Below are 12,269 nucleotides of genomic sequence, written 5' to 3' on the forward strand. Positions count from 1 at the left end.
CACAATTATGTGACGATTATTTTAGGATCTCGTTGTTCTAATTTACTGAAATCAACTTAATTGAACTGAATAGAGTTGAAATGAATTGTTTATGAGAGAATAAAATTAAAAATAAACTGAACTGATTAGAGCTGAACTGAACATAACTAAAATTAAGCTAAACAGAACATTCCTTAAAGTACTCCATAATGATTCTCCCTAGTATTTCCAACAAATCCCTAATTGTCCATTTATGGGTAGTAATGCACAGGACTATAGAGGACATGGTGACTTGTGAAAAGTGGTATATGGTTGAATTTATTTGTATAGTGGAGTTCAATAAATACAAGCAATCCAAGTACCCTCGAGTTTCACGAGTTATCCAAGTAGCCATGAGCACCACGCACCAATTGTAAAAACAAAACGTTTTTATTAAGGTGACCAAAATCATGTTATTGAATTTTTTTCCGCTAATTTTTAACATTTGTTGTTATTACAAGTCATGCACCGGGTGCTAATAATATAACACTGCTAACTAAAAGAAAATGAAATATAGAGTACTCCATAATATAATTATATTTTACGGGTTACAAACTACTACGTATTGTGCATCGAACCTAAATTTGATTTATATACAGTAAATAATTTGGAATCATTTTCAAGTGCATATTCAATACGAAGTATATTTTAATTTTTTTTGATAGAATTTGATTCAATTATAATGTTTCATTGGTTACAAATATATAGTCAACAACTTTACAATTTTACATGACAACAAATCTTTTATTTAAAAAATTATTGAATTAGTGAAAATTGGAGATCTAGAAAATCAATCAATCACGTATAAGATCACAAGATCAAGTCATTGTTATTTTTTACTCCATAAATGAGGTAGAGAATATATTATGCAATATCATTACCATTTTTAAATGATTCTAAACACATTTGATATACTCAATCAGTTGATCATCACTGTACTGATTTTGTAATTATTTAAGGTGATATGATTTTTTTGATTTATTTGTTATGTGTTATCATTTGATCTTGCTCATATGTAAGGTAGAAATTAGAAAATAAGGTACCACCCCCACCTTCAATATAAAAAAAAAATCAAAAACAATTAACACAACATTATTGACATGAAATTTATTGGATATACTGTTATACACCGGCTTACTTAATCAAATTGAGTGGGCATGACTATATTGTCTATACTCAATAGTCAACATAAAACATCCCATGAAAAATAATAATTGAATAGTCAATACCAATAATAAGATGGTAGGAAAAGTTAATTTTTAAGGGTAGTGAAGCAATATGTCAATATCTATATTTTTTTGTTGTTTAAAGAGCCACAAAGACGAGGGTAAGAATCGATCCCAGAATCTCTGGAATTCGGGGAAGGAAACTTTAACCACTTGAGTAGTTAAGTTATTTATTCCCCATTCTCTTAATATCTTGTATAAGTAGTTAAGTACAAAGAATATGATTTATCATGATCTTAGATCAACTTTAATCAATCAATTACATTATACTAAAGGTGAATCTGATATGACACTTGTCAGGTTTTGATTAAAAAAATTCCTGCCACTTTTACTTTCCTTTTTTTAACAAATATTTATGAACATTATTTTATAATATCCTGTAATATTTAACTTTCAATTTGACAACTATATATAAAGTATATTCTATATGCATTCAATGAAAATATTTTGACATATAATATTTCATAATAGGTATTTTATGGAAAAGAAAATCAAGTATTTGTTTCAATTAAAAATATTGATTGTTAATTTTAATTAATTATTAATTATTGTTAAATTAACATTATAATTTATAAATATGCTAAGTAAAAACCGTGCATTGCACGGGACTTAAACTAGTTGGTAATAAAAAAAAAAAGCAATATTTTACTTAGCATATCAAGGATATAAGATGAATGGGTAAACACATATCTCATGAAATGATATGGTTGATCCAATTTGAATAAATCCATATTCTCATTCAATTTGGAATTGAAATGAATCAACTATTATTAAAGATTTAAATAATCAAATTTAAAACATATAATTCCATACAAAGCACACAAACCTCACAATACATACTTGGTAATATGAGTGTTATGTCTTTATCTTTGTTAATATTTGTAATAAAGTAACATACAACTAAGAATTTTGGTAAAAAGATAATATTAATGGTACTTGAAAAAAACAAATTTGACTAACATTTTGAGCCACCAATAATGGCAAAAGTGACTATCAATCGGGGACGGAGGGAGTACAAAGCAACACAATAATCAAATTTCTAATTAGCAACAAATTAATTCGAGGTGTCAAATTGAATCATAGGTCAGAATATGTCTAACTAAACAAAGTCATTTATGATTATAGGTCATGCCAAATTATTATACCCGTATAAGGTCAAATTCCGAATCGAGTCACTCCGGGTTAGGCATTCCCTATAGGGGAATAGAATAGAGCAAGATTAAGCAAAGTGGTAAAAGATGCCAAGAAAAATAAAAGACAATTGAGAAGAAAATAAAAGTATTAATCATCGTCGTCCCAAGTTAGAATAGTACGAAGTATAAACAACATAATAATAATAGTGGAAATGGCATCGCATCTCAAATGTATCGCCACCACTGCCTATAAATTCAATCAACCTTCTTCTTTCTCTCTCCTCTATAAACCTTCTCTCTTTCTCTCTCTTCACAACCCCAAATCTCTGTCTTCCTTTTCTCTCTCCTCTTCTTCTTCTTCTTCTTCATCTTTTGCTCGATCTTTCGCCACCTCAACCATGGGTGACGTACTTGCTGATTCCACCATGGATGCTGTTCAAAGACGACTCATGTTTGAGGATGAGTGAGTATAATTTTTTCACTTTATAATCCATTTTTAAGCTTCCCCTTTGAATTAATGCCTGCTGATGATGTTTTTTTGATTTTATTTTTCTGGGTTTATCTGGGTTTTATGTCAATTGATTAAATTTTTTGTTGTTTTGATGATTGTTTTGGATTGATGGGGTTTGAATTAATGGATAATGCTGATCTGGGTCATGTTTTTATTGCTTCAATTCTGCTGATTTTACTCATCATACTGTGATATTTGTTTATGATAGTTTTATGATAGTTTAATTAATTTTAATAAATAATATTAATGCTAGTGGTTGGTTGTTAGTCTGCCATGAGAACGTACAATAATTGCTAAATGATATGCTTACTTTTCTGGAAAACATGTTAATTGTATCATTGTATGTACTTTGCCAAAATTTGGATCATATTTGACTTGTGTTTATGTTGATAGAAATCAAATAAGTATCTGTAATTCACTAAATCAATATACTTTGAAAGATAATAGGATGATCTTAAATCTTTATCCAATTCTGCAAGTGCTCTATGATTTTTTGGTTGTTGTTTAGCACTGCCCATTGTCAAGGTTGCATTGCGCGCTGTTGAGTGGACTTGTTGGCGACGAATTGATTACAATACATCACAAATTCTAAGTCAGGACCCTTGATGATTAATCACAAAATTTATATATGTATTAGCATCTAGGCTTTTGGCGCATTTCACTTTTTTTGCCATCAAATCTTAATGAATAAACTACCTATATTTATCAAATGCTTTATGAGACTATAATTGTTTCTTATGGTTAGTTATTTTTATATATTAGAAATCTGGGATTGTATTAAATCTCCCACTGTTGCATTTTAGAGTACTTCAAAGACTCATTTACAACATAAACCCTCTTTTTTAATACCTAATTTATCTATCTTGCAGATGTATTTTGGTGGATGAGAGTGACAACGTTATTGGTCATGATAGCAAGTACAACTGTGAGTTTTTCTTCACTTATCGTAGTTTGACTTTTCATAGATATAACTGTTTGCTAAGAGTTTCTTGTTATCTTCCTTTAGTACAAACAAAATTTAGAATGATCCCAACTCTATGTTACTTCCAAATTAACAACTAACATGGTCTTTGGTATGTGGGTTGCCCTAGATGTCACATTTGATATGATGACCTGTTTAGGCATTTCGACCACTGAAGTTAACACGTTTTCTGCTGATTGCCTCTTTGGTTTACACTCTTAACACTTAAGCCCTGAATTTGATAGTAAATACTATCAGTGATTGTTTTCAATCAATAGGTTTCCGAGTTTCATACTAATAACATGAAAGTTATGGTGTGCATTGGATCCTGTTTTCCTGCTAAATTGAATGGGTAGTGGTATCAGTAGCATATAGCAAACCATGATTACCGCTTGATGCCTGATGCCTTAAAACTGACTTGTTAATGGTGTATGAAATATATTCTGCTTTAATCTATCATAGGTATGCTGGTAGAAAGCCATTATAAGCTTTATTTGATATATATTTCTGTCACATTTAGCATAAGTTTATCTTTGGTTCGATGTAAGCCTGAGTAATCAGGGCTGTCTTTTATCCTAGGTTGAGTAGTATCTTTAGCTTTACCATTCTAACCTGAATATCCCACTTTTTATATTTTGTCTTGGAACTTTGTGGTTTAATAAAAAAAAAATTGTCAATTACTACCCACCAAAGTAGGGGGTTTGTCAATTACTTTTTGAAAAGTTGTTAATTAACCTTTTATGAGGGGTCATGATTACTATTGCTACCTTTACTAGCTTTTCGGCGAGTTTTGCCCAATTGTGATGTCATAATGTGTGTTAAACATTTAATCCGCTATATATTAATAACAAGGGAATTGAATGATCTTGACCTAGTAAAGTAAATTTTACTCTTATCTTCTTAATCATGGTCATTTATTATCATTAACACCATGGACACTTCTCTCACATTTTCCTGGTTCATCTTTCTGATTAGGGATTTATAAAATTCAATTCTTTTACCCAACATTTTATTCATTTTTGTCAAATCCCACATAGATTTGCAACAAATTCGTGGGAAATTGGAGCTTTGATGTCAAAAAATAAAATAACAACTGACATTGAACGTGGATATATTGTCGGTGGTTTTAATTAGGGGTTTAATGATTTATATTAGTTCGCCTTTTCTTATTTAGTTATATGGTAGTAATTTTGATATGACCGCTTTATGACATTATCGCCAGATTATTCAGCCTGAAAAGAATACAAGGTAGTAATAGTAATCACAAACTGCTTCAAAAGGTAGCAATTAACATTTTTTGTAAGGTAGTAACTGATAAACCCCTTAGTTTGGTAGGTAGTAACTGATAAATTTTCCTTTTAACCGTTATGTAACCTTTTGGAGCATACAATAAGAGTAATTGGGCTCTATTATCTTTAACAATCTGTTTTTCATGAAGAGATTGATAGAGACAATAGATAGTTAGATGCAGCACAAATAAATCAAATCACTATAATAGAATTGAAATGTCTTTCTTTGGTCTATGGTTAGCTCTAAAAGAAATTTACTTGTTGTATTGAAATTAGTAGCTCTCTTGTTACATGCATTATCTACCACGGATCTTCTTAGCACACAATAATGGTTTTCTTATTCTTTGAATTTGCTCACATTTTACAGGTCACTTGATGGAGACTATTAATGCAGGGAAGGCACTTCACAGAGCTTTCAGTGTATTTCTGTTCAATTCAAAATACGAATTACTGCTTCAGGTATGTCGCCTGCTTCACCATTTTTAAATTGATAAATGTCTGTTTAATGTCGAAGTTTATTGTTAAGTGATTAGAAATACTTTGGCTGAGATTTAGAAGCCTTGACCTAGAAAGAAACAAGAAAGGCTTGTTCATATGATAAATTATAAACTAGCAGAATAATCTTTTTCCCTTCAGCTGTCGCTGATGTAACCTTCTTAGTGATAATTACCACCCGATATTCTTATAAGTCCAGTTCTCTGCAGTCAGTTTTTTATCAGCTTGATCTAACTGAAACTTTCATACTACGTATTAATAAAGTCCTCGGTCAATAGTGGTTGCTTGGTCTTCATTTACTTTTCAATGGTGCATTCTAGACCTAAGAGATGAAAAAGAAGTCAATTTTCTTGTTCTTGCTTCCCTACTTTTTTCATTGGTTTATATATTTTAGTATGATATGATTACATATATTAATAGACTATCAGGACAGCTGAGTGGAATATGTCATCAAATCTAGCTCTTTTTTTTTCTTTTCTTTTTCCCTTGTTTTCTTGACAATCCCAATACTTCTTCCTTCAATACTACTGGACGTACATAGTCTACTTTTTATAACTGAAACCCTCCAATTTATGCTGCTTGTATTTTTTTCTAATTACCCTTTTCTTTTCACCAACCTTGGGCCATGAGTCCACAACAAAAACCTATTAATAGCTATGAGTATGTTATTGTGCATTTGAATACGTTTGTTTCTAGATTTTTTTTTTGAAAATAAGATGACTCTCTTGTATGCGTGATCAGTTATTTAATAGTCCTTGCATCCTTTCAAGGAAATTAAGATTGAAGTTCCTGAGGATCTGATTTTTGATCAGGCTCTTGTGTCCACATATGCGTTATCACTCTCATTGTCAGCAAATTGTCTTTTTTTGCTTCTTATTAAAGGTTCCTTATTTTTCTGATCTGTCTTGTATAGGCAGTCAAAATTCAAAGTGACAGATTAAATTGTATTGCTTGCATGCTTGATATGAAACAAATGTGCACTACACACCAGCTGAGACTTTGCTCACAGATACTCCACTTGATTCCAATATCACATTATGGGGAGACTTTTGTGTCATGTTAGCATTCTAGGCTTGCTGAGTAGGATTTCTAGATTATGTAGAACGTAATTTTGAGCAGTTTTCTTGAAATATATGCATGACTTGTTATCATTCTTTGTACAGCAACGTTCCGCGACAAAGGTGACTTTCCCTCTAGTGTGGACCAACACTTGCTGTAGTCATCCCTTGTATCGTGAGTCAGAGCTGATTAAAGAGGATGTTCTTGGTACTCAAATTTTGCCCCAAAATGTACACATTATTATGTCTAAACATATGGTATGAAATCTGAATCAATTTCTGTGTTGTTAGGTGTGAGGAATGCTGCTCAGAGGAAGCTTTTGGACGAGCTCGGTATTCCAGCTGAAGATGTGCCAGTTGATCAATTTACTCCGCTTGGACGTATGTTGTACAAAGCCCCATCAGATGGAAAATGGGGAGAGCACGAACGTAAGTTCTTAAACTATATCCACTATTTTATGTCCCCTTTACTACTTTTTACATTCGATAGTTCAAGAGTTATATTCTTTATAGCTTCTAGCTCATTATCCATTCTCATGATGTTCTGTGATGGGGTCATAAGGGTAGCATTTTTTGTTATTTGGCTCCTCATTAAAGGTATGAGATTCTAAATAATATGCACATTTTAGAATATCCCCAGTGCAGTTTTCTGCATCTGAACTACATATTTTTTGCATGATCAAGGAGCTGAAAATGATATTGGAGTGCTAAGAAAAATAACTCTAACAGCAAATGTTACTTTAGTAAGGGAGTTCTGCAAAAGCGAAAAATTATTAAAATGCAGTCAATGTATCAGCATTTGCATTTTAATACTATTCTCTCATGAACAACCCAATTCGGCAATTCCTGCTTCTTTAGGACTCTAGCTATTGGCCCAGGTTTATACCGGCTATTTCTGGCTCTAACTGATCGACATTTTAGGAAGTGGCCAGGAGTCACAGGTAAAGATGGCTTTGGGCTGTGCCCGGTCCACGTGCTTTGGGGTTAGTTAGGCTGCCCACAAGTTTCGTGCCGTGCCAGGCTTGCGTGCATAAGCAAAATTGCATTGATTTTAACATGCTTTGATGTGCCAGACCTGGTCGTGCTTTATCGACTTATCATGCTTCTCCCGAATAAAGACGCTCCAGGCTCGGCCCACGGCTCACATGCACAATACCGTGCCGTGCAGGCCTACATTGTTCACGTGCCTTGCCGTGCTTTTTCGTGCCGGGCCTTGGGCCGGCCTGGCCTAGTGCCGTCTTTAGTCACAGGACTGTCCTGCTCTGCAATTCGTTCTAGTGGACCTCCTGCTGGTCATTAAGAATTTATAAAAATCATACTCCATACTTGTGCAAGAGCAGTTCCCTATCCCCCCTTCCCTTTTTTCTATCATTCTGAAGTACGTTGTCATACTGACTTTTCTTCGCATCATGTTGCAGTTGATTACTTGCTATTCACAGTAAGAGATGTCACAGTGAAACCTAATCCCGATGAAGTTGCTGATGCCAAGTATGTCAGTCGAGAAGATCTCAAGGAGATTTGCCGGAAAGCTGATGCAGGTGAGGAAGGTGTGACTCTTTCCCCCTGGTTCAGGCTGGTCGTCGACAACTTCTTATACAAATGGTGGGATCATGTTGAGAAAGGCACTCTCAATGAAGCCGTTGATATGGAAACTATTCACAAGCTTATAGAATGATTTCTAGCTAGCTAAGATAATATTAGCAGTTGCATTGGCTAGTTTGTCCCATAGTTGAATTGTCCTGTTTACAGCAGGAATAGCTTGTTTATTGTTTGAGCTTGTAATTTCTCTTAAATTTTGTCTGAATCTTCTGATATTGTAATTTGGGAGTGGATGTATACTCGGTTTTGAGATTTTAAGATGTTATGATTCGTGTTTTTAAGGCAGTAGATATGGTTTGGCATTCAACAGGCTGCTTTTATGGCATTCAATCATTCATCTATGCTTATTCTTCCTCCAACTTTCTTTCTGAAACTGTAACACTAATAAACAGGTTTTATTTTTGTTGGGATGAACTCCTATACAAGGCCGTAACTAGGCAAAGCTCTGAAACAAAGGAATAGGGACAAGACAATGATATTAATCTCACTCACAGATTTAGTAACAAAACTTGTTGCTTGAATAAGCGAGTTTTTATTCAGATTATAATTGCGATATGCTTAATCAGTTACTCGATACAACTTTACGAGGATTTTTTGTAAGATTATTGGCGACTTATTACTAATTACAATGATAAACTGTAACAAACTTTTTGTTTTTTGAACTTTTTAATGGTAAGGAGAAGGATAAACTACAACGAACTAGGATCATGCTTGGATATCATGGACTCATGGTATACTTTATATACAATAATGTACAAATTATTCAAGAATCATTATAACACAGAAGAAATATGAAAAAAGAGTAATGGTTGGATAATGAAACTTAAGAAAATGCTGTCACATGAATAAGTTGATAATAAAGTAGTGGTGATACGCATATTCTTTTTTGAGTTTTGACAAAGGGGAAAGGTATATTTCTTTTACTTTGGAGATTTTGCAAGTTTATTTGATACCAACTGTGTTTTTCTTTTTGTTGTCGTTTCTAAAAATAATCTATAGTTTGAGCTGTATTTTTTTTTTTAATTGTTATTGTATAAATATTTTATTGTCATAAAATTAAGATGATATGAAATTGATAAGTACAAGTAGCATTTTATTTAAATCTAACCACTCCAAATGACCATAAAAATGGGCGAATTGACTCCGATCAGAAAGAAAGCTTTGTATTTAAATTTTAAAAAAAATAGAATATGTGATAATGTTAATGTCTTATACAGAATATTCATTATCAACTAAACATATTTACGGATCTCAAAAGTAAGATTAGCCGAAAATAACCCAACCGACCCGTTTGACATGTCCATTTCGAGCGCCTTTAGTGGGCAAGACCGTAAGAGTATCTATCACTGTGTCATTGGTTAATAATAAAAGGCTAATACCCATAATTTATCGTTTTATTGGTCCTAGTAAATGATTTAATTATTTCATTAAAATCATAAATAGCAAGAAAAAGAGTATCTCTGTCATAGATTGATTGAAGAGCCCTGAAAGATCACAACTTTAAACTCTTTCTCTCTCTTCTCTCATTCTTCCTCTTCTTCTCATTTCTTGGGCTTTCACTTGGGAGGTAATTAATTCTCTAATTAAGCTCCATTATTGTTATATATTTCCTTTTTTTTTTCCCCTTTTAATTGATTTCTGTTTTTATTATTTTCGATCATAAAATTATGCACTACCATAAATTCTTCAGTTTCATTATCATAATTCTGTAGTTGATAATTATGTGATGTTTTTGGGGTTCCGTTTTTTTTATGTCAATATTTTTGTTCAGTGATTGGATGGTTGAGTGACTAATTAAATCGAAAGAGGGTATTATTGGGTTTTTTTTTTTGGGTGTTTAAGATGAATTAATGTTGTTGTTTGTATGCAAATAGCTGTAAAATATTTGAGTATTTTTGTCTGATTTTTTTCCCTATAAGTTTTAGTATTTGTGCTGCTAGTTGTGATTTCATGTTTCCCAAAATTCATGTGTGGGATTAGTCCAAAAATGTGGGATGATTTTGTTTTTTCTATCCAAATTAGTAATAGAAAGTTGGTATGAGATAGCCAAAAAAACAGTAAAAAATCCTTAGATTGCTAATTGTAGGTGTGTTTTTTCTGGATTAATTACATAAGTGTGTATATATTGGTGATTAGCACTAATTATAGATTTATAGGTATGATTAAAAGGAAAAAAAAAACGATGTTTCCATAATAATCAATTTTGATAAGTGAAAATAAGTTTTAATCAGCAAAGATCTGTAAAAACTACTCCCTCCATCTCTAGATGTTGCAACGCTTAGTTGTTAATTCTCTCACAAAAGATAAAGTCAATGTCCGAATAACATTTAGAGACAGAGGGAGTAATAAAGCTCAGCTTAACCAATGAATTTAAGTTTTTGATTCTAATCACTTCAGTAAAAATCAGGTGGAAGAGATGAAGTCATTGTAATATTGATTGTGTTTTGTTAACTGAAATGCTCTCATGAATTTGTGTTATGTTGATCCAATATCAAGTATTGGTTGTACTTTGACTCCTTTCTTCTATACTGCCTATGCCTGTGTGATTAAGGAAGAAACGTTCTGTACTGCTCTGATTAATGTCGAGATAATATAGCAAAAGATTATTACCCTTCTGAGGTACATTTCTTTCATTGAATGTTTTGCTAGATGAGGCGGTAAAATTTCTGTTAAGTGTTTAGGTTGAAATATGTAGGCTGCAGAAGTGGACATATAGGTCTAGCCACGAACTTTGCTGACTTAGGCTTCGTCCTTGGCCTGTTTTGTTTCTCCTTCCCCCCTCTCCCCTTCTCTCTTTGCAACTTTTCTTCGTGGATGAGAGAAGGTTCCTCCGCCAAAACCTTGAAAACCTAAGTCATGCGTCAAACATGTCTTGATCACATATTTAACATGACTAGGATTTGCCTGTTGTAGTTGGATTAAGGGTCAACTAGAATTAGTCTCTTTAGAGCTTCATATGAAAGATACAGTTCTGCACTTCTACCTTACCTGCCTAAGGCGAGTGAGCCTCTATAAAGGCATAGTTGGGTCAGCTTTGATTTTGATGACACTAGTATCAGTAGTATGTTTTTTTTTTTTTTCTCTCTTCCTTTTAGGTCCAATGTTTCACCTGCTCACCATGTTTTTTTTTTCCAATATTTATCACTTAGAAATTAGGTAACTAACTTATTATACTTGTAAATCCTTTGCATATATCCTCCTACAGGTACTTAAATAACATGTCTTCGGTGGCAACAGCTGAAGTTTGTGATGCTAATTCACATTTAATTCAAAGTGGTGAATTACGAGCCCTGCAGCCAATCTTTCACATATATGGCCGACGCCAAGTGTTCAGCGGACCAGTAGTCACTGTCAAGGTTTTCGAGGACAATGTGTTAATCCGTGATTTTCTTGAGGAGAAAGGCAATGGTAGAGTTCTTGTTGTTGATGGTGGTGGGAGCTTACGATGTGCAATACTAGGAGGCAACCCAGTACAGCAAGCTCAGAACAATGGGTGGTCAGGAATAGTCGTGAATGGGTGTATCAGGGATGTTGATGAAATCAATAGCTGTGATATTGGGGTCAGAGCTTTGGCCTCTCACCCTATGAAGGCCAACAAGAAAGGCTTAGGGGATAAGCATGTTCCAGTCACAATTGCTGGGACAAGAATCTGTGATGGTGAATGGCTTTATGCTGACGCTGATGGAATTCTGATTTCGCGAAGTGAACCTTCTGTCTGATCTTGTGGTATGCCAATTCCGTAATAACTGTGTCATTGATATATGTTGATTGTGAGTGTAATTCATGTTTTTTTTTTCTTCATTCGGATCTATAAACAGCCCAAAATGTACCAATTTTCAAAGTTTGCAATAATGAAGTGTATGTTATGTATCTGAAACCTGGTATGTCTTATGCCTCTCCTTCTTTAGCATGATGATCTTTCAACTTTGTTTAGCTGGTTCGCTAACTCACAACTAAGCATCTCGGAGCATATATGTCA

The 12,269-nt window shown here is 33.3% G+C and overlaps 1 protein-coding gene and 1 pseudogene across 2 annotated transcripts; both read left to right on the plus strand.

Annotated features, from left to right (window-relative positions):
* Positions 1–2,546: 2,546 nt before the first annotated feature.
* On the plus strand, positions 2,547–8,578 carry LOC145626356 (isopentenyl-diphosphate Delta-isomerase I-like). The gene is made up of 6 exons (XM_081678779.1): positions 2,547–2,840; positions 3,758–3,813; positions 5,506–5,597; positions 6,797–6,899; positions 6,983–7,120; positions 8,110–8,578. Exons 1-6 carry the CDS (start codon positions 2,590–2,592, stop codon positions 8,364–8,366), a joined length of 897 nt encoding a protein of 298 aa, XP_081534905.1. The 5' UTR covers positions 2,547–2,589; the 3' UTR covers positions 8,367–8,578.
* A 1,125-nt stretch (positions 8,579–9,703) lies between these two features.
* Positions 9,704–12,160, plus strand: LOC145628573 (putative 4-hydroxy-4-methyl-2-oxoglutarate aldolase 2 pseudogene; annotated as a pseudogene). The gene is made up of 2 exons (XR_014111458.1): positions 9,704–9,857; positions 11,496–12,160. The product of XR_014111458.1 is annotated as a putative 4-hydroxy-4-methyl-2-oxoglutarate aldolase 2 pseudogene (transcript).
* Positions 12,161–12,269: the final 109 nt, after the last annotated feature.

The sequence above is a fragment of the Chenopodium album genome, chromosome 4 (genome assembly GCF_948465745.1).
Source record: "Chenopodium album chromosome 4, dcCheAlbu1.1, whole genome shotgun sequence".
In the NCBI taxonomy this organism is placed as follows: Eukaryota; Viridiplantae; Streptophyta; class Magnoliopsida; order Caryophyllales; family Amaranthaceae; genus Chenopodium; species Chenopodium album.